The sequence below is a fragment of the Plecotus auritus genome, assembly GCF_963455305.1.
Source record: "Plecotus auritus genome assembly, chromosome: 12".
NCBI classification, from domain to species: Eukaryota; Metazoa; Chordata; class Mammalia; order Chiroptera; family Vespertilionidae; genus Plecotus; species Plecotus auritus.
In genome coordinates, this window is record NC_137778.1 from 16,132,354 (window position 1) to 16,153,897 (window position 21,544).

The 21,544-nt window shown below is 45.7% G+C and overlaps 1 protein-coding gene across 3 annotated transcripts in view; it reads left to right on the forward strand.

Annotated features, from left to right (window-relative positions):
* The first annotated feature begins 1,492 nt into the window (after positions 1 to 1,492).
* SMYD2 (SET and MYND domain containing 2) overlaps positions 1,493 to 21,544 on the forward strand; it is a 52,220-nt gene continuing 32,168 nt past the window's right edge. The window contains exon 1 of one of the 3 annotated variants that reach the window (XM_080647312.1): positions 1,493 to 1,823. In XM_080647312.1, the coding sequence (XP_080503438.1) occupies positions 1,654 to 1,823 (170 nt within the window). In that variant the 5' untranslated portion in view covers positions 1,493 to 1,653. The remainder of the gene's footprint in view (positions 1,824 to 21,544) is intronic. The other 2 variants (XR_013959396.1, XM_080647311.1) reach the window with 2 other exon arrangements.

The following is a 21,544-nucleotide window of genomic DNA, read 5'->3' on the forward strand; positions in this document are numbered from 1 at the left end:
CGGCTGAGTGTGTCACTCACTGCCTGGATTCCCACAGAATACGCTGTCCAGGCCACCGTAACAACACGAAGCGAGCTGTATTTGTTTGCACAGGGAGAGTCGTGTTAAGAGTGTGGGCCTCAATTTCAGACTGACCTGAGGTTGAAACCAAATTCTGCAACGTATTTGTGTGGTCTTGGAAATTATTCTCTTAGCTGTCTAATTTTGGAAATGGGAGATGTAACAACTAACTCACCGTTGTAATTACAGATTAAATGAAATATTGTGATTAATGCACTTAATACAATGCCTGGCCCATAATTCTCGATAGCGAATGGTAATTATTATTGGATTGTGAAGGTGTTGAATGCAAACAGCTACACTTTGTCCATCTTTCTATCTGGCACACAGTGGGTGCTCTCAGTGAACGGTTCTTAAAAAGCATGAGTGAAATGGTATTTCTGATGTTATTTCTGATGTTGTTCTTCTTTATAGGAAAACTAGAGGCTTATTCATTTTAGGAACTTAATTTGTCAAAAAGTCTACTGATCTCATGGCATATTCCAAATTACATTTTGCTAAACTAGTCTTGACGTTACACGAGTAACATAGTTTGAGAACAAATTTGAGTGCTAAGTATTAGTGTTTTCTGCTAAACTCTTCACGCTTTTAGTCTTTACTGTATGCATATCCAATTTCGGCCTTTACATAATCCTATGCACACAGATTACATCCTTCTTTCTCATAGTAAAACACCAACAGCACGCATGTGTACTAATGCTAATAAGCACTGTTCTGTGTGGTTTGGGTGTTGTAAATCCTCTAGGCAACTCATAGCCTAACTGACTTTTCTAAGATGACTGTTAAAACCACTGCAAACTCTAGCTTAGGGCTCTGGCCACAGCCTGGCATTGCCCCAACAAGAGCCTTAAATTCCTCGGCTTATTCAACGTCTGCAGTCTCCACCGTGGGCCTGCGCACCCCTGCATTTCTCTTGGGGCCATGCGGCTCAACCCACCAAGGGGGGCAGTGGGGAAACTAAGTTCACACCCTACCCTCAGAGCGACCCCTAGAAGAATTAAAGCCTCACAAGGTTAGAAACCTTTAACCCTAGCACACCAAACTTTCCTGCTGTAATTTCTCTTCCGTGTTCCCCGATGACTTCTTTAGGACATAAGAACATAAGGTTGAGAAACATCGTTGCCCCCTTCAAATTACCCAGGGCGGGTCCTCCTATGGGCCAAGCTGACTGTCCAGGGGAGGCCTCGGGTACTTGTCCCCGCAGGCAGGCGACCATCCCGCCCACCGGGCAGGGAACAGCGTCCTGCGCTCCGTGGAGACGCAGCGGAGGCGCAGACGTCTCACGCCCTCCTTCCAGGAGCCGCCAGGGCTGCAGTTCTTTGTCGCGGCCACACCGGAAACGGCCCGAGAGGGAGCGGGCGGCTGCCGAGGGTCCCGCGCTCTGGGCGGGGCCGCGGGGCCGGTCCCCCTCCCCCCGGGGCGCGCGAGGGCCGGGCGGGGCCGTCGTCCCTTCCGGGGAGCGGTGGCCGCCGCCGCGTCCGCCGGGCGGCTCCCCACCCCGCCCCCCGCGGCTCGGGGTGACGCTTCTCCAATAACAGCTCGCGGGGAGCAGCTCGGGCTCGGCCGGTACCGCGCAGCCCTCCCGCCGTCACCATGCGGGCTGAGGGGGACGGCCTGGAGCGCTTTTGCAGCCCGGGCAAGGGCCGGGGGCTGCGCGCCCTGCAGCCCTTCCAGGTGGGGGACTTGCTCTTCTCCTGCCCGGCCTACGCCTACGTGCTCACGGTCAACGAGCGGGGCAACCACTGCGAGCACTGCTTCACCAGGTAGGCGGCGGGGGCGCACGCTGGCGGGAGCGGGGGCGCCAAGCCGAGGCTCGGACCGCGGCGGGAGGAAGTGCGCGCGGCGCGCGGGGTCCTAGCGCCGGCCTCTCAGGTGGGGGGGGTGGTTTGTCTAGGGGAGGTCCAGTGGCGGGCCGGTCTTTTTAATCCCACTGGGCCAGCCACGTGACGTAGGAAACAGGAGCCAAGTTCCCGCCACACGCCCAGTACCACGCGTTTTCAGAGTTGCCCACGTGGGCTATGCCAACCTGGGAGAGCAGGGTACTGCCCTCAAGCGTGGGCTTGGCGCGGAGCCAGCCTTGTTCCACGCAAGGCCATGCGCTGCCCACCCTGGGCATTGCCAGGGGGGCCCCAGGTTCAGGCAGCCATAGTCTGTCACCTTTAACTTGTGCTTCCTGAGCTGTGTTCCGTTCCCCGCAGCCCAGCCCTGCCGCAGACTTGCTATTTCCTCCAAGGAACTTAATGACACTTAATATTCATGTAAAGTACATGGCCCCTCTTCTTCCTTCTCACGCTCTGCACTTGGTGTTTGGAGAGAAGCCACAGGGACACTGACCACACACCTGGGATCCTAATGGACTGCACTGATGGGATGCATCTAGACCTGGCTCGGAACTGGGAAGACACGGTCACTGGGGGGATTAGGCAAAATGTGTGGTTGAAAATGGCATTTAATTGTAGCATATCCTATGCATATATGTCTGTGTGTGTATGTATGCATATATACCCACATACACCAACACATAATTATAGCCTCCAGCCTTAGGATAGTTTCAGACCTGAAAGGCACTTTAGAAGTCACCAATACAACACCCTCTCTCACCATTTTACAAGTGGGAAAACTAATGCCCAGGGAGGAAGTGTGACTGTGTATAAAGAGTCACACCCGTGGCTAAGGGAATGAAATCTGGTCTCTTCAGTTTTGCCCATTTCCCACCCAGTTAGGTGCTCAGTAAAATTAGCAAGGCTGGAAGCATGGCGTTGGAGTGGAGTCAGTACCTGGCCTCCCACTGCTCTCTGAGAAATGGACCCTGCTGTACTTTCTTCGAACCTCAGTTTCTTCATCTTTGAAGTGGAGATTCTTGGGCTAGGTGGAGTGCACCCGAGTTCCTGCAGGTTCCTTCTGAGTACAGGTCTCAAGTCCAGCATACACTGAAGTACTCAATCTCCGAGACCGGTGCACCTTATTCCACATTAAGGCATAGGAAAAGAAGGGACAGAAGCTAAATACTGTAGTAATCTTGGCCAGACTCCCTAACAGAGCTGTCTTCCGCTTGGGGGAACCTGGAAAGGAACTAGATACAGAATCATGCGGTGGGCAGCGTAAGGGCTGTATGTGATGTGGCTCTTTGAATTGGTGAGCCAAGAGCTAAAGGGTCATGGCACCACTTTGCAACGTTTGAGTGAAGTGAGCATTGGGTTTTCCCAAAGTTAAAAAGGCTGCTGTGACTGGTCCCCTTGATCTTCTGAGCCTTACTGTGGCTCAGAGCCTGAAGCAGTGTGGGTGGCAGGAGTGGCAGGAGCAAAGCAGGATCACCCACCCCAGAAGGGGTCTCCCTCCCCTCATCAGGGATCCTAGTGGTCCATCGTGTGAGAGAAGACTGCGGTGCCAGACACGTAGTAGGTACTCCGCTGGTAGTTACCCGTCCTCGCCTCAAATGAATTAAGGATCAAATATCTCTGGGTTGAGAAGGGAGAAGCAGGGCTGAGAGATGCTTTTCTTTAGCTGTGAGTGTCCTAACTGTATCTGCTCCACACACCCCCAACCTTAGAACACCGGATGCACAGTCAGGGTCAACTTTGCATATGTGACAAAGTTTGTCCCCCCCCCTCCTCACCATTTTCTGAATGACACTTGTCAGGTTCACTAATTGCTGCCTTAGGCCGGGAACCAGAGCTGTCACATGCGTTAGGGTGGTACTCCCGAACCTCCCCCACCTTTCTCTGTTGGCTTATGTGAACTGTCAACACCCACGGTTCACTTTCTCTCATTTGAAGTCAGTTAAAATAACACACAGGAAATCAGGATACTATGGCACTAGAATGACATTAGACATATCTTCGTACTCCACTCTATGAGTTCTGTTCAGTCTGATTAGTTCAGAGTTAGTTAGATCATTCTCATAGATTTAGCACCATTTCCTCTGTCAACTGTTTGTGTATGACCCAGGACAAATCAGCCTGTCCAGTTGTCCTAGAGAAACGCCTGGATGTCTTGTCTCCATGGTGCCTCCTGGGAGTAGGAACAGAATTCTCAAATATTGAAGCAAACAGGGCAAACCCCACTCCTTGCCCGCCCCCCCCCCCACCGCCCCTCCACCTTAGAAAACTATTTCTTATCCTTTCTTGTGCTGGAAGTTTAATATAAACAATAGTGCTTAGGTAAATGGGCCCCTAGAGATCTTCCCTGTCATATTCATTGTATGAGGGTTTAACTTATTTTGAAGGAAAATAAATGATTTCTTCAGGAATAATTGTGTTCTATAAGTTGGAAAAACAAAACAAACACAAAAAGCACACGACGTTTCTTAGGTCACCATGGATGGGATTGTTACTGTCAGGACAGTTCGGACAAAGGATCATTTCTGAGAGTTTTACATTTGTGTCACATTGTCTCAGTTTGGGTAGGTGACACTTGGGAAGATGTGTATCTTGCCTCAGCTGCTAGAAGGCAGCTTATAAAAATATAAGCTTGTCTTCTAATTGGGAGCTGTCCTTACCAGACCTCTTAGATACATTTTATGAACACACCCACTCACATTCAAACATAGGTTTTTGGCATTGGCCAACTTTTTGTGGCAGTTTTTTGGGTTTTGTGTTTTTTTTTTACATTATATTTCAAACTTGGTATTTGACACATTTTAACACTTGACATTGTCTCCGAAAGGGAAAAGTGGAAAAATTCTCTGTAATCTAGTGAGTGTTCCATCTGAATATTCACTTCCTATGCAGGCCCTCAGGTGGGCAGGCGTCCCCCCGTTGATCTTTTATTCTCTTGGCTCATGGGTCATTTAAGGGCAAGAATATTGTCTTTTTATCAGTTTGTTCAGATTATGGGGGGAAAGTAGGAAGGCCCACTGAACGTCCTTGGAATAGAGCTGTTGGAACCCAGTTTCAAGGAATTTATATTATGTCTGGCTCACTCAGTGGTGCTTTTAAGACTTAACATGTTTGCATAAGCAAAACATTCAGATGGAGATGCCTTATTTCAGCAGTTATAAAGACGTACGGTCCCCCGATGTGTTCCGTAGCAATGTCCATTCCTCTTTCCCCTGTTTTACCAAACTGTCAGAGCGATCTTAGCTGCTCTGCCCACAGAAGAGGTGTTGTCTGCAGGGCTGCTGTGATTGTACTTATTCCCAGAACATTTTCTGAGAATTGGAGTCTCCAAGGGGGGAAATGGCTTCGCATGGCTCAGATTACCTTGTTTTCTGAGTGAAAGATTGGACACTGGCTCTAATAGAGGATTCCACCTTCTTTTCACATGGTTTTTTGTTTTTTTTCCAATGGGTAGTACGATTCAAAAATACAGACAACAGATTTCCTCTAAGAAATTACATTAAAGAATACAAAATTCAGCCATCTGTATGTCAGATGAGATATTGTGTTGTCACTTTCAACGTTTCGATATTTCAGGTTTTTCTTTTATTTAGAGACTGCAAAGGAGGGACTTTGATTTGAATTCTGGCTTCATCCCTTCCGGGTGGTTTGTCTTTAGGTGAATAACTTAACCTCTCTGAATTCCCAGATTCCTTTGTCCGTAAAATGTGCACATTAATACCCACCCACCACACTAGCCCTGAGATAGTGGAAATCGGGTGCTCAGCACAGCCCTAACACATAGTAAGTGGTCAAAACTGGCCTGGTGTCTGGCTTGTACTTGTTTGATGCGCTCTGCTGGCTAAACGTTAAGTAGTGTGATCAAACATTGTGATTTCAGGGAGGGTTGTGTGTGTGTGTGTGTGTGTGTGTGTGTGTGTGTGTTTTGTTGTGTTTGTTTTTAATGGTGTTGGGGTTGGAGTGGGGGATACTGAGAAGGAAATACTGGAAATGGCTGGCTAATGGAGTCATCATTCAGCTTGCCCATGACCCAGAGCTAAAAGAAGCAGCTCTCAAACTCAGGCCCCCCCAGAATAGTGCAGTATTTTTCAAAACCTAATGGAAATGATATAATAAACCTACACTGATAAAGCTTTTTTTTTCTTTTTTTTTCTTTATTGATTAAGGTATTACATATCTGTCCTTATCCCCACATTGCCTCCCCTTCATCCCCTCCCCCCACTCATGCTCTCATCCCCCTGGTGTCTGTGTCCACTGGTTAGGCTTATTTGCATGCATACAAGTCCTTTGGTTGCTCTCTTCCCCTAACCCCACCCTCCCCTACCTTCCCTCTGAGGTTTGACGGTCTGATCAATGCTTCTCTGTCTCTGGGTCTGTGTTTGTTCATCAGTTTATGTTGTTCATTATATTCCACAAATGAGTGAGATCATGTGGTATTTATCTTTCTCTGACTGGCTTATTTCGCTTAGCATAATGCTCTCCAGTTCCATCCATGCTGTTGCAAATGGTAAGAATTCCTTCTTTTTTATAGCAGCATAGTATTCCATTGTGTAACTGTACCACAGTTTTTTAATCCACTCATCTGCTGATGGGCATTTAGGCTGTTTCCAAATCTTAGCTATTATAAATTGCGCTGTTAGGAACATAGGGGTGCATATATCCTTTCTGATTGGTGTTTCTAGTTTCTTGGGATATATTCCTAGAAGTGGGATCACTGGGTCAAATGGGAGTTCCATTTAAGGCTTTTTTTAAAAATTGATTTTTTAGAGAGAGTAGAAGGGAGAGGGAGGGAGGGAGAGGAAGGGGAAGGGAGGGAAAGACAGAGAGAAAGAGAAATCAATTGGGGATTGAACCCACAACTGGGCAGATGCCCTGATAAGGAATTGAACCAGCCGTCTTTCAGTGCACAGCACTCTCAACCCACTAAGCCACACTGGCCAGGGGTAAAGCTTTTTTTTTTTTTTTTTTTTTTTAAAGAGCCTTTTCTAGCTCCAAAGTGCTTAGACACTTTAATACACTTTCACTATGACACTAAACACATATTTGAAAAGGGGAATAGAGGAAAACAGAATTTTCCACACAGCAAGGATAGCAGGGCTCCTCTCTGCTCTCTCCTCTGGACTTCAAAGGTGCCAAGTGCTGTAACATGCGTAGTTTTCATATGCAGGGAACATCATTTCTGTTTTAGCTTATAGAGGCTCAGTGCCCAAGCTGCCGGTTTGGAAACAATTTGAGATGAAAGAGACAGAACAGCAGCAGGATGTCCTGAAGTGAAATGTAAACCCCGGTGAGTTAAAACCACCTTCTAGCACCTTTCCCTCCCAAAAGCAATTGCAGAAAATCCTCTCAATAAAAAAAAATCTGAAGATCTATATAAAATGGCATTACTTTAAATCACATTGCTCTTTACAGCTCATAAAGCATTTCCATGCACGTTCTTATTTTGATCCTCTCAAGGATGTAGGAGGAAGCTGAATGTTAGGCAGGTTAAGTTGTTTCCTTGAAATTCCACTTTCTTTTTATTGTCGTGTATGTATTGAATGCCTTCTAAGGGCCAGGCTCTGTGCTCTTCGCAGATGGAGCCCTGTCTTCCTATTTGAGTCTGAGCTTTCTCTCTCTGCCCCTTTTGGCCTGAATCGACTGTGTCGTTCACACCTGGACACCAGGACTTAATTCATCTCTGGTTTCTCCTTGAATGAATGCAATTTTTTTTTAAAAATATATATTTCTTACTGATTTTAGAGAGGAAGGAAGAGGGAGAGAGAGAGAAACGTCAATGATGAGAATCATTGATTGGCTGCCTCCTGCACGCCCTCTACTGGGGATTGAGCATGAAACCCCGGGCATGTGCCCTGACCAGGAATACTGGTAGAACCATGACCTCTTCGTTCATAGGTCGATGCTCAACCACTGAGCCATGCCGGCCAGGCTGAATGAATGCAGTTTTTACCACCTCTTTTGCTTCCCCTTTCCCCAAAAGGTAATTCAACAAACTAATGCATTATTTTTTAAATTTTAACAAATAAATTGTTTCAGCTGACTTATGCCTGTATCGTCTCCTGTTATGGGTTCGGAGATGTTTTTATTACAGTGCTTTGGAATTTGCACAAGAGCTACATATATGCTTTTATATGTATCAATTATTACATAATAAGCCATAAAAAGAACACTAGGATTTGGTCCTTTTGTGGGTTTGTAATATTTTTTAATATTATGCTAGAACTAAGATGGGTTTGTCATCTCCGTCTTCAGACCTACATACAAAGTTGGTTTCCATGCCTCTGGTAGGGCAGCATCAGAGTATAACCTGTTTCCTTTTTCTTAAACATATCCGCTCTCCAGAACCTTGCTCTGTGCAAAGTGAAGTCAGCCAGCTTTGGAAACAGAATTTATGATGCAGCTATTCTAGGAGGCCCCTGCATGGTGTTTCTGTGGGATAAGCCGATTGCACACTATCTGTCAGAGGGTTCTTTAAAAAACGCTGAGGAATGTTTTAAATTTCTTTGGAAAGATTCGGGGCTCGGTGCGACAGTTTGGCAGCAACTGGTCTTCAGGAGGACTCAGAATTGGGGAGAACCTGGGACAGCACAGTTGCCTGTTTTAGAACTTGAGATAGAGAATTACAAAGGACGTTTCTATTTATGTTTGTGTTTTAGGCTTACCTCTTTTTCCTTTAGGTTAATATCCCCTTTATTTTTCTTGTCGATATAAAGAAATACAAAATAATCACAATTTTAAGCCACTTTATTTCTGCTTCCCAAGGAGGCAATTGGTCATTATAAATATCCTTTATATTCCTGGAATCATTAATGACTTGTCACCTACCCGCCACCCTCCTCCTCCCCTCCCCCCCCCCCAATACACACAGCTTTTTTGTGGACCTCAGGTGTAGGGTGGGTGAGGTATTCATATTTCGAAGTTCAAGGCGTGCTTTCATCTGGCCTGTGCAAGGCCAATTTGATTTAAGAGAATTTCCCCTGTTACTGATTCCTTAGTGCCATGTCTGCTCCGCTCACAGATAGCCCAGCCCCTCTCTAGGTTTGCCTGCATGTCTCTGAGTGTGTGTGTATGTCCTGATCCTCACCAGGGAGCTAGGCAGACCTAGAACGGGAGACCCTGATTGTACTTGACCAGATGCAGATGGTGAGCCCTCCTCCGGGCAGCCTGGTGGCCCTGAGACTTTCTGTAGTAGTACCTAGAAGCGACCACCCTGCCCCTGGCCCCTTACCCCCGGACAGCGGCCAGTTCTGGGACCAGAGGTCGGTCCCCTCTCAAGGGACTTGCATGATCAGTCTCTGTACATCACCGTCACCTTTCCCACCCACATTCCCAGCCCTCTCATCTTTGGATTTCTAGCAAATCTGCAGTAGTTTAGGGGTGCAGTCCTCCAGCAGGGAATTGTCTGAAGTAACTGCCTTTTCAGGGGTTGAACCCACGACCTTGGCCTCATTAGCACAGGCGCTCTACCCAGTCACAAAGCCGCACACCTCACTTTGTGTAACTTCTGCTGACTCTGTTCCTACCACCCTCAGCGGCCTCCTTTTCAATTGCAAAGGCGTTCACACCAACACAATAGAACAGAAGGAAATCAGATCTCTTCAAGACCTCTCTGAAGGACAGAAATCTGCAATTTAGCAGGAAAATAATGCCAAAAAGTCTTGAGGGCACAGGAAACAACTTATCTTTTTAGTTCATGCGTTTGCTGAGAATCCAGCTGCGTCTCTCAGATTCTTCTTCAATCAGAAATTTAAAAATAGTGTGGCGCTCCTTGTGCCAATTTATTAACATAAAATCTGTTGGCTCTTGTACACGAAGTGGAAGGTTTCAGTGATTAAATGGAAATACTGTATGCATATTAATAAAATGGATTAGCTTAGCTTTTACAGGAAGGAGGGCATCGGAAAATTCCTAAATGCTTATCTTTGGTAAATGTATAATGCCTAGAAACCAAAATGAATGCTTGCCACGATAGCTGAGACAGCGGTGTGTATCCACGCGTGCACTGTGATGTACAGTGCCCACAGGACTCGTAATGTCCCCTGAGGAGAGAAGAAATAAGGCCAGCTCACGGGAGAAGGGAATTTCACACCAAGGCTTGATGACACAGGCCAGAGGGAGGGAGGTGGCGAGAAAGTCTGGCTGACCCATGAGATACAGTTTTTCATCTGAGCCAAATAATAAAAAAAAAAAAATGTCAAGGATTTGATGTCCTGGCTCTTGAGAGGAGTTAGGTTGCAATCTGTGACAAAACCGGAAAGACCTTGGACTTTTTCACTTGGGTCTGTGAGTCCCGCCCGGGCTTATATTCTGTTGATTCTCCTCACTGGGGTATGTTGGTATAAGAAACACGAGCCTTGTGCCACCTGCAAAATCTTTTCTCCGTCAGTCACACAAATATGCAGCAGAGTTGTCACCGCAGAACCAGCTCAGAATGGCCCTATCCTGTGTGATCTTTCCAGAGACAACAGAGCAAAACCGTTAAGTCATGGAGTGGAAGCATGGGGAGAGGAGGGAACTTTGACCTCCAGCTGTCCCCAGCCAGAACCAAAGTCCACCCCCACCCCTCAGGCCCCACAGAACCAAAGGACCAGGACATAACTGGAACTTGAACACCAGAACCCTTTCAGATTCCAAGGGTCCCTTGTCCAGGAAGATCCAGTGCTGACACCCCTTTACCATAAATGGCCAAGTTCCAAGGTCCTCCAACTAAAACTTGTCCTGCCAGCCTGTTCCCCCAGCCCCTTAAAAACCCTAAACCTAGTCCAGTGAGCAAGGTGGGTCTGGGGCACCATTATGTCTCTCATCTCAGTGGGTGCCTTCTCAATCAGTAAACCTGTTCTTACTCCAAACTCTGACATTTTGAGTTTGGGCCATTCAAAGCATCGGACACAGGAACTTTGGTTCCATAGCAGTGACGATGCTGTTCACAGTGATGGCCTCAGATGTTCCCAACACCTCAACAGTAAGACACTGAATCATGAGCAAATGGTAAACTCCCTGAGAGTAGGGATTCTGTTGTGTGAATGTATGCAGCCAGTAATTTTATTTATGGAGCCCTTGCTGGGTCCTAAATCCCTGGGAGACAGCTGTGAAGAAAAGGGACAAAAATCTGAAACAATGCAGAGCCAATGTCCAGTGCCTTGAACTGTGTATGGTTTCAGCGGATGCTGTGTTGAAGGCACTAAGGTTTGGGATTGAGTCTTTTCCTTTATTTCATTAAAAACTGGTAATCCATGCATGTCATAAAGAAAATTCTGGTTCACTACATACTCTATCTAGTTCATGACTTACGCAAACTAAGGGAGAACTTTGATCAGATAATATTAGGTCTGATGAAATTGTAACAGTCCCACATTATGTTCAAGGACCAACAGCTTTGGCTGGTTTTTGGAAGTTAATGAAATTTAGTCTACTCATACACCTGAGAAAATACTTCTAAGTGTCACTCTTAAAAACCTTTAGGGAGCCCTAGCTGGTTTGGCTCAGTAGATAAAGCGTAGGCCTGTGGACTGGGGCGTGGAGGAGGCAACCGATCAATGATTCTCTTTCATCATTGATGTTTCTGTCTCTCTCTCCCTCTCCCTTCCTCTCTGAAATAAATAAATATATGTTTTTTTTAAAAACACCTTTAGGGTTGTTGTTTTTTTTTTATCTGATAAGCTCTCAGGCTCACAAGATAGTAGGAATTTAGAAACGATCTACTTATTTCACTCAATATTTCATTGACTTGGGCACATATTTGGGCCTTCTAAGACACCCAGCTACTAAATATTGCCTGGATACAGGGAGGGAAGAAAGAAGCCCACCTCCGCCTCCTCTACCTGTGCATCTCCAGAGAATGGCCCTGGTGGCACAGCCCGATGGGAGCTTCAGGACGGGGCATCAGGAGTGAAGTGAGTCCAGCTTCCTCTGCAATGTCAGTGTCACTCACAGTCCCAACTTGCATGTGCGCGCACACATGCACACACGTGCACACACACACCCGTATCTTTGGTAAATGTATAATGCCTATTCTCCCCTCCGTCCTTCTTTGCCTGGATGTCTCTCAGGTTCTGGGAAGTCTGTCCTGGCGTCTGCAGCCGGGATCAGCTCCCTTCCCCTTTGCTCCATTGCACCTTCCACACTTCCTTCCCCACACCTGCTCCTTGAGTACAGGAACCGGTCACCTCATCTTTGTAGGCCCGGCATTTAGCCCGAGGCCTAGCATTCTTGGACCTCAGTAAATACTGATTAGGTGAATAGTCTCATTTCTGTAACTTCTTTCACTAGTGGCTCTTCAGGCAGGCTTCACCGCCGACCTCAGTATATAACTCCGTTCATTTTGGAAATGAATCCTTGCCAATACTTGCAGAATCCTTCACTGGTTCCCGTTTTCTTTAGGAGAAAATCTTGACTGCTCAGCTCCTCCCCATGAAGTGCCCACCTCATCCTATCCAGCGTTATCTCTCCCTGACCCTAAACGCAATCTGGGTGGTCTTTCTTCATTTCTTTTCCTTTATCTGTGTTGCTCTTCGTTCCTCCTTTGCCCATGTGTAATCTAGAAGGCCTCGTCCAGGTAAGGCCTTATTCCCTAAGTCTGTTCATCCTCAACCGAGATCCAACTCAACTTACATCTCTATTATGAAGCTCCCTTTTAAATGTTCCAGCCCACACATCTCTTAATTTTATTCATATATATTTATATATGTATATATATATAACCATTTTTTCATTCTTCTATTTATATTGATTAAACACCCTACTGTCCCAGCACTGTGCTGTAACCCTGGGGATTCTAAGATGATCAGGACAGTGTTCTCTGTCGGTGCCCTCACTTTCGTGTCTTTAACGAGTGCAGTCCCAGAAGTAGCTTCCTGCTGTCAGTTCAGTGTCATCTGAATCATCTTGCCTGATGTTTATATTAATCACTGTCATGAAGGTAGGGCGTATTTCCTCAAAAAGCTCCATTTTTATAAAAATACCATTCCTCCAGAGCCTGACACACTACCTTACATGTAGAAAATAATACTTTCTGAATAGAAATTATTTGGCTAAGGTAGATTAACGTACTTGGTCCCTGCCTCATGGACAAGGTTTTATAGTATAAAAAAGGGTCCTTTATTCAGAAATCAGTAAGGATTGGAAAAAAAAAAGTCTGCTTTTTCACAATGGGTTTGCAGCCAGAACACGGGGGTCGTGATAGACTGATTTCAACATCATTATTGGAGACCTAGATTCCCGCAAGTCTGCCACGACTGGCATCAGATCTATAGATGTGGGGGGATCGACAGAAGAACCATGGAAAAATTTGACAAGGAGGACGCTGCTGAGATGGGGAAGGGCTGCCTGGGTCTTAGGTAAACTGAAGGTTGAACATGAGCATGGTATCACATTGACGGCTCCCTGTGGAAATTCGAGACCAGAAGGTATTATATGACCATCATTGATGCCCCAGGTCACAGAGACTTCATCAAAACCATGATTACAGGCTCATCCCAGGCTGCCTGTGCCGTCCTGATTGTTGCTGCAGGTGCTAGTGAACTTGAAGCAGGCGTCTCCAAGAATCGGGCACACCCGTGAGCAGGCCCTTCTGGCTTACACACTGAGTGTGAAACAGCTGCTTGTTGGTGTCAACCAGTGGGTTTCACTGCACTGCCCACAGGCAGAAAGGATGTGAGGAAATGGTTCAAGAAGTCAGCATCTACATGAAGAAAATGGGCTACACCCCAGACACAGTAGCATTGGTCCTAATTTCTGGTTGGAATGGCGACAACATGCTGGAGCCAAGTGCTAACCTGCCTTGGTTCGAGGGATGGAAAGTCACCCATAAAGATGGCAATGCCAGTGGGACCCACTGCTTGAAGCTCTGGATTGCATCCTGCCACCAACTCTGCATCTGCCCCTCCAGGATGTCTACCAAATGGGTGGCGTGGGTACGGTCCCTGTGGGCTGAGCGGAGACTGGTGTCCTCAGTGGTGGTCACTTCGCTGCGTTACAACTGAAGTGAAGTCCGATGAAATGCACCATGAAGTTTTGAGTGAAGCTCTTCCTGGGGACAATGTGGGCTTCAGTGTCAAGAACGTGTCTGTCAAAGAGGTTGTGCGTGGCGATGTGGCTGGTGAAAGCCAAAATGAGCCCCCAGTGGAAGCAGCTGGCTTCACAGCGCAGGTGATTATCCTGAGCCATCCAGGCCAGATCAGTGCCGGATACACACCGGCGTGCATTGTCACACAGCTCGCCTTGCTTGAAATTTGCTGAGCTGAAGGAGAGTCGTGATCGTCGTTCTGGGAAAAAGCTGGAAGATGACCCTACGTTTTTGAAATCTGGTGATAATTGCCATCATCGATATGGTTCCTGGCAAGCCCGTGTGTGGTGAGAGTATCTCGGACTACCCTCCTCTGGTCCGTTCTGCTCTTCGTGACAGGAGACACACAGTTGCTGTGGGTGTCATCCAAGCAGTAGACAAGAAGGCAGCTGGAACGGGCAAAGCTACGAAGTCTGCCCAGAAAGCTCCGAAGGCTAAATGAATATTATCCCCAATACCTGTCCCCCCGCCCCGTCTTAATCAGTGGAGGAAGAATGGTCTCAGAACTGTTTGTCTCAACTGGCCATTTAAGTTTAATAGTGAGAGACCGGTTAATGAATACAATGCATCATAAAACCTTCAGAAGGAAAGAAGAATGTTTTGTGGACAATTTGGTGGGTTGTTGTTTGTGTGTGTGTGTGTGTGTGTGTGTGTGTGTGGCAGCTTTTTAAGTTACTCGTTTTTAAAATCAGTACTTTTTTAAAAAGTTTATTGATTTTAGAGAGAGAGGAAGGGAGAGGGATGAAGAGATAGAAACATCTATAAGAAATATCAATCAGCTGCCTCCTGCACGCCCCCTACTGGGCTTGGAGCCTGAACCCGGGCATGTGCCTTTACCAGGAATCGAACCATTTGTAACCTTGTGGTTCATGGGTCGACACTCAACCACTGAGCCACGTCCTCAGTGGCTGGGCGAAAATCAGTACATTTTAATGGAAACAACTTGACCAAGAATCTATCACATACTTTTGAAACCCATTAAAACAAAGTGTAATGAGGAGGAAGAAAAGAAAGAAAAATGTCTGATACAACTATTTAAACAATATCTGATAAGTTTGAGTTCTCAGGGTAAAATCCACAATTAGGGTAGTTCACCTACACAAATTGGCAATTCGATTAATGATTGTTTGTCTATAGAAAAATAAAGCCAAGAGGATGAGAGGGTGACACCTCTTAAAATTCTAGTACAAGCAATTGAAAAGATACATTTTCTTGTTAGATTCAGGACAGATCACCTGTTTGTTGGGCAAGGAGTTAATACTCATGTTTGGCTGCAAAAGGCCTGATTCTATTCTAGAACTCACACTTAGCATTAGGTCAAAAAGGTATTTTCACACTTTTTTTCCTACTCTGTGGCCTGAATGCTGAAGTGAGGAATACAGTGAGGAGCATTTTGAGTTTTTAAATAGTTAAATTTATATGACTTTGGTTTTGTCCTTTCCCTTGGTATGTAAACACCTGGGTGTTATGGAAGTTAGGGCAAAGGTGGTCATAGGGGAATCTAATATTATTGGTGTTCCAAAGTATTAATGATAACCTCTGCCACCATTAGGAGAAATGGTGGCTGTTACTTGTCAGTTCCTTTATGAGAGAACTGAGATAAAACGAAAGGCATTCATTGTTTCTCTCCTTTTGACTTCAGTAGGCGACAGAAGTGGAAGGTAAACTAGCAGAAACGTGTCATTCTGATCTCCCACAAAGGTTAATGAAGAACGTGTTTCCAGAGTCAGATGTTAAGAATTAAAGTGCACATCCAGCCTTGGGGCAGGCTTGAGCTGTTAGGATTTTACAGGGTCTAGCAGGTGTCCTCAAACTATGGCCCGCGGGCCACATGCGGCCCACCGAGGACATTTATCCGGCCCACCGGGTGCCGCTGCCTGTCCTGCTTAGCAGCCGACTCGTATTGGGCCCGCAGTGCACATAGGAATTTGTTCATAGTTTTTTTTTAAACTATAGTCCGGCCCTCCAACGGTCTGAGGGACAGTGATCTGGCCCCCTGTTTAAAAAGTTTGAGGATCCCCGGTCTACAGGATGGGGCTGGACGATGTGCCGTCCAATGGCTGGAAAGAGGAATTGTGTGTTTACTGTAGGCTCTACATTTTTCTCCTCTATTCATGAACTGCTCTTTCTAAGGCAAAGGTAGATTCCATGCCAGCCAAAGCCTGCATTAAAACAAGTCCTAAATCAGTAAATCAGTGTCATTTTTTTTTCATTTCTGAGCTTAGATAGAGCCATATTTATAACACTTTTTAGCTTGATTGAGGAATAATTGACAAATACTGCTCCTATTTAGAGGGTACGACAGTATCCATTATGGAATGAGGACTAAGATCAAGATCATTAACACATCACCGCACAGAGTTAACTTTTTTGTCTGTGCGGTGAGAATGCATAAGCTCTACTCTCAGCACCTTTCAAGTATACAATACTTTATTCTTAACCGTAGTCACCATGCTATACATCAAATCCTCAGAATTTATCACCGAAAATGTGTACCCTTTGACCTACATCCCCCCCATCCCCTGCAGTGTCATCATTTTGTAGCAAGGCCAACCATTCATTGCCCTGACCACCAAAGCCAGCTTTCTCCTTGTAAATCCAGTTCCTATTCCTATAGTTGGGGAAACCTATTAGTTGCTCCCTCCACTGCCCTAAATATTTCCTGCCTCCCCCAGGGGCCCCAGGCTCCAACTTTTAACAAGCCTCAGAACAAAGCCTCATGCGAAGGGGAGGTTCAGCAGGGCTCTGGGAAGAAGCTCCCCCCTGCCCGTGGGCCCCGGTTCCCGGCTCCATTGTGGATTAAAGTGATAGGGAGCATCTTTTACTGTCACACAAAAACCCAGAGCCTTCGTATTATCCTTGGTCCCCCGACTAGGGTTATAATAGGGTTCCACCACAATTCCTCCAATTTTTGTTTCTCTCAAATAAAAATTTGCTGGTGCAACCACTCACTCTGGGTGGGAGGCTAACTTTGTTTCTGATTGTCTTATTTCAACCCACGGTGAAGTTATATTGCGCTGCTGGGCTTTTTTCCTTTTCTCTTTTCCGCCTGGCCGGGGCTGTCTCTGTTCCACAGAGCACACTTGTCACTTCTTCTGTCACCGTTAGTTAAAAGTAATTGTTATTGCAAACCCCCCTCCATGCCAGGATCATTTTCTTTCATGGTGAAACCCACCAAGCATTCATTTTAGTCGAGGAAACTGGGGAGCTTACAGGATCAAACCCTTTTTATCTAGACCAACAGCACCCGCGGCATCGCGTTAACTAGCAGGAGTTGTTAATTACATCTCTAATTACATCTTCCTGGCTTCCGAATTTTAAAAGCAAGAAAATTAATCACTGCGTGTGTCTCCCCCAGTGAAAAATGGCAGGAGCGTATCTTCTAAGTTCTGTTCCCGTCGCTTATAATCAAATACTTGCATTTTCCTCTAGCCTACCTTTCCTCCCTTTGTGGATGGAATCATTCCTTCAGTTCAAAGAGCCCTTCCCGTCACAGCAGGGTGAATGTTTGCCCATAAAACAAAGGCTTTACAAACATAAATCCTGTAAATATGGGTCTGGGTGAGATTGTCCTGAAGATATTTCAGTAGTTATATCACTTAGGAGAAAAAAAAAAAAGAGTGAAGGCTAATTAAACGTAGAGTCCTAGGACATGGCAACTTGTATTTTCTCACGTAATGTTCATAACAAACCTACGAGGCAGAAACTACTAGTATATCTCTATAGCGGAGGGAACAGGTTCAGAAAGGATCAGTAATTTTCCCAAAAGCACACAGCCCCTCAAGCATCAGAAAGAAAACGGGATTTGTGATAGGCAGGTGGGAAAAGTAACTCACCATATTCATCCTCAGTTGTGAAGAGAGTATCCAGAGGCGGTGGACAGAAAGCTGAGGCTATCTTCAAAGCTCACTCCTGCCTGGCTGGTGTGGCTCAGTGGTTGAGCATCGACCTATAAACCAGGAGATCACACTTTGATTCCTGGTCAGGGCACGTGCCCGGATTGTGGGCTCAATCCCCAGTGTAGGGTGTGTAGGAGGCATCACTATCATTGATGTTTCTGTCTCTCTCTCTGTCTTCCCACCCCCCTTCCTCTCTGAAATCAAAAAAAAAAAAAAAAAATATATATATATATATATAAACTCACTTCTGGCTTCTAGAGTATTTTCTTGCCATTGTTAGAAAATGTGCCATCTGCCACTCTGTTCTTACCCAAACATTCATTAACAAGGGGCCTAAACTACCTGATACAGGACTAACCCAATATGTGTCAGACCCAGACATCTGGAAGCACATTAGAATCTCCGGGGGGCTTTCTAAAGATTCCAACTCAGACCAACGAAATGAGAATTTCTGGGTCCTACCCCAGGCTCAGCAAGGCAAGGTTGAGACACTCTGGGAGGTGATTAGAGACTCACCCTTCACTTTCTTTGCGTTCCATTCCTTTTGGGTTATTTTATATTTCAGTTAATTCCTCCAAGCGACCTTTATGAACCTTTCTTTGAGGGGAATTTTGTTTTCTTAGTTTTGAGCCTTGCCCCCAACCTCCTGGACCGTTCCCATCAGGTTGCGTGGCAAATGACAGATTTACGGCTGCGTCTTCTGTAGGCGCAGAGTTTATTCTCGCCTTGTGTATTCCTCCAGGGAAATCGAATATCCCATAGGAAGTTTCTCTCTGGCTCAACTTCTCCGTCAGCAATAGGCAAGCACAGGCTCTCTTCCTCTCTCTTCCTTTCTCTCCCCAGCACATGCACACACAATGTGGGTACCAACTCAGCAAATTTTAGTCTGCGTTTCAACCACTCGGCTTAAGAAAAGGTTACATCTCCCCCTAGTTAACGGAAAGAACCGAAGCACACATTGGGATAATTTCAACAGGGCTCCCTCTGTAAGCCCACCCCTCTTCATCTAGAATCACTCATACCAGAGTAGACCAAAGCAGATCCTTTTGCTTTTTTTGCTATCAGTAACTGGTTCCTTTTTCTCCTCCTGTACTGGGAAGGCAGCCTGGCTCAGGAGGATCTGTGTTGAGAACTTGCACATAGAACCAGGTAGTGGACTCCATGAGCATTCATCCAGTGAAGTCGGCCTGACAGCTACAGTGTTCTACCACCCGGTTCACAGAGGACATGATGCAGAGTGGACTGGGCCAGTGACCCTCCGAGGAGCACTTAGATGTGCCACACCGAAGGACAGGGAGGGACCTTCTTTGCACAGACTAAACACAACACCAGTCCTTATTTTATTCCACCCCATGTCAAGTGAAATCCATTCCCATGTCCTACTTGGTTGAGGGATCCTCTCTGTAGAAGTGTTCCCTCCCCAAATCTCATTTTGAAAAATGATCCTGAACCCTTCCCTTCGCATCTTTGAAGTAACATTAATGGGATGCCATTGGAGCTGGGACAGAATGCAAACCTCAGAGGAAAGAATGGCTTTACTTACGCTTTGTTACCACTGTTCGCTTACCCCAACCCATCGATTGCTTTTGCTTCATGTAGTTTATGCTCCTGGATATTTGTCCCAATACTCAAGGAAGGGTATTCATGCATGATGAAGACAGAATGTGCACATTGATGGGTGAATTCTGATTCTGCTACCTACGTGTGAGTGACCGTGTTGGGTTGGATATTTCACCTCTGGGATCCTCATCATCTTCATTTGAAAAATGAGAATCTTCTTCATAGAGCTGATGGAATTATTAAGGTAGATCAGCCATTTTCAAACTTTTTGGTCCTAGAACCCCTCAATTGAGAACACCATGGGTTATATTTATCACTGTTTACCACATTTGAAATTAAAACTGAGAAAATTATATCTGCTCATTTAGATAAAAACCAATACTTTTAACACTTTTTAAAAAATGAGAACTATTTTCTAACACAAAAGAATTAGTGAGAATAATGGCATTGTTTTACAGTTTTGCAAATCTCTTCAATGTCTGGATTTCCAGAAGACAGCTGGATTCCCAAATATGCTTCTGAATTTGGTCTGGGGTACTATGTAGTCCAGGCTGAGGTGCATGGGGAAAATCCAGCCTCAATTAGATATGTAGTTGGAAAGGGAGGGGTATTTTAATAGCCTTACCAGTTAATTGTGACAGTCTTGGATTCAACACTAAAACTCGGTTAAGTGGTATCGTCTGAAAGGTTAGTGGTAATGGGCAGCCGGAAGCACGTGTGCGAACCGTATGTGCTCTGTTACATTAAAATCCCTTGGTCTGTTTGTACTTGGAATGACTTTTAGCCAAGCATAATTTTAAAAACAGCATACACTCATCATTTAGAAAATATTGGTTCACTAAATTAGACCTTCTAGAAGTTGACTCATTTCATAAAACCATAGCACAACAACTAGTTGTTCATCTCATGAAGTGAGAGACTGTCAAGCTCAGGACGGCAGATATATGTTTTCCAAAATTCTAGTTTTTGCTTGAAAGCCCAATTTTATCATTGGCAACAAATATTGCCACTGGTTTTCATCAAAGGGGTAGGCTCACTTCATTCATTTAAATAACATCTGCCAGATACTCAAGTTTGAGTAGCCACAGCTTGTCTAAAGCTGTTCTTTCAAGTAAAAATGGCATTCAAAGGAAAAAGTGGCCAGTTCGGTTTACAGCTCCAGCAATCCCGAGTGCTTTTTTCATCCTGCGTCAGTGTGCAGCAGAAATGTGCATCCTTCTCCTTTCTTCACAGGATGTCCAAGAGTCGAGGTGTAATAGAATTAATATTGTTATTTCTTCGTCAGGGACGTCCTTAAGGAGAACTGGCTTTCCCCCCTTTACTCTGAGTGTGTGGGAATGGGGGGTAAGATGACCCTGGGACAGTTTGGTGCCACTGATTTGGTTTAATACTAAGACACCGGGAAGTTTTAGCTTCCAGGCACCTTGACAGCTCCAGGGGTCCTCAAACTTTTTAAACAGGGGGCCAGTTCACTGTCCCTCAGACCGTTGGAGGGCCGGACTACAGTTTAAAAAAAAACTATGAACAAATTCCTACGCGCACTGCGGGCCCGGGACGAGTTGGCTGCTAAGCAGGACAGGCAGCAGCACCTGGTGGGCCAGATAAATGTCCTCGGCGGGCCGCATGTGGCCCTCGGGCCGTAGTTTGAGGACGCCTGGCACCTTCTGCAAGGGAAATGTCAAGACAAGTAGTAGTATTCTGGACATGATTTTGACCTCACCCGCTCCCAGCAGTCTACAGACCACAACATGAGAACCACTGGGATCCAGTGGAAATGATGGAATATATTTCCAGCCCCGAGAAGGTTAGCTTTCTCTTCATTGTTTGTGGCTTGTGGACTTGGTGACTGGCTGGGCTCAGAAGCCTGGCCTCTGGGAGATTTATAATTTGATGAAATCCCACTGGAGTTCCTCCCGAGCTCACCGGAGCCCAGGAGGCTTTTCTCTCCCTTGGTTGTTCCCTTGAAGCTGAAAACCAGCCTTGTTTCGTGTTAACTTCACTGCTGGCCTCTGTGTGGGAAAACCCATGCAATCCTTGCCTTTTTTTTTTTTGTATGGTGTGGAGCTAATAAAGATATTTTTATGATAATTTTCTAATCTTACCTAATAGACAAATATGTAAAT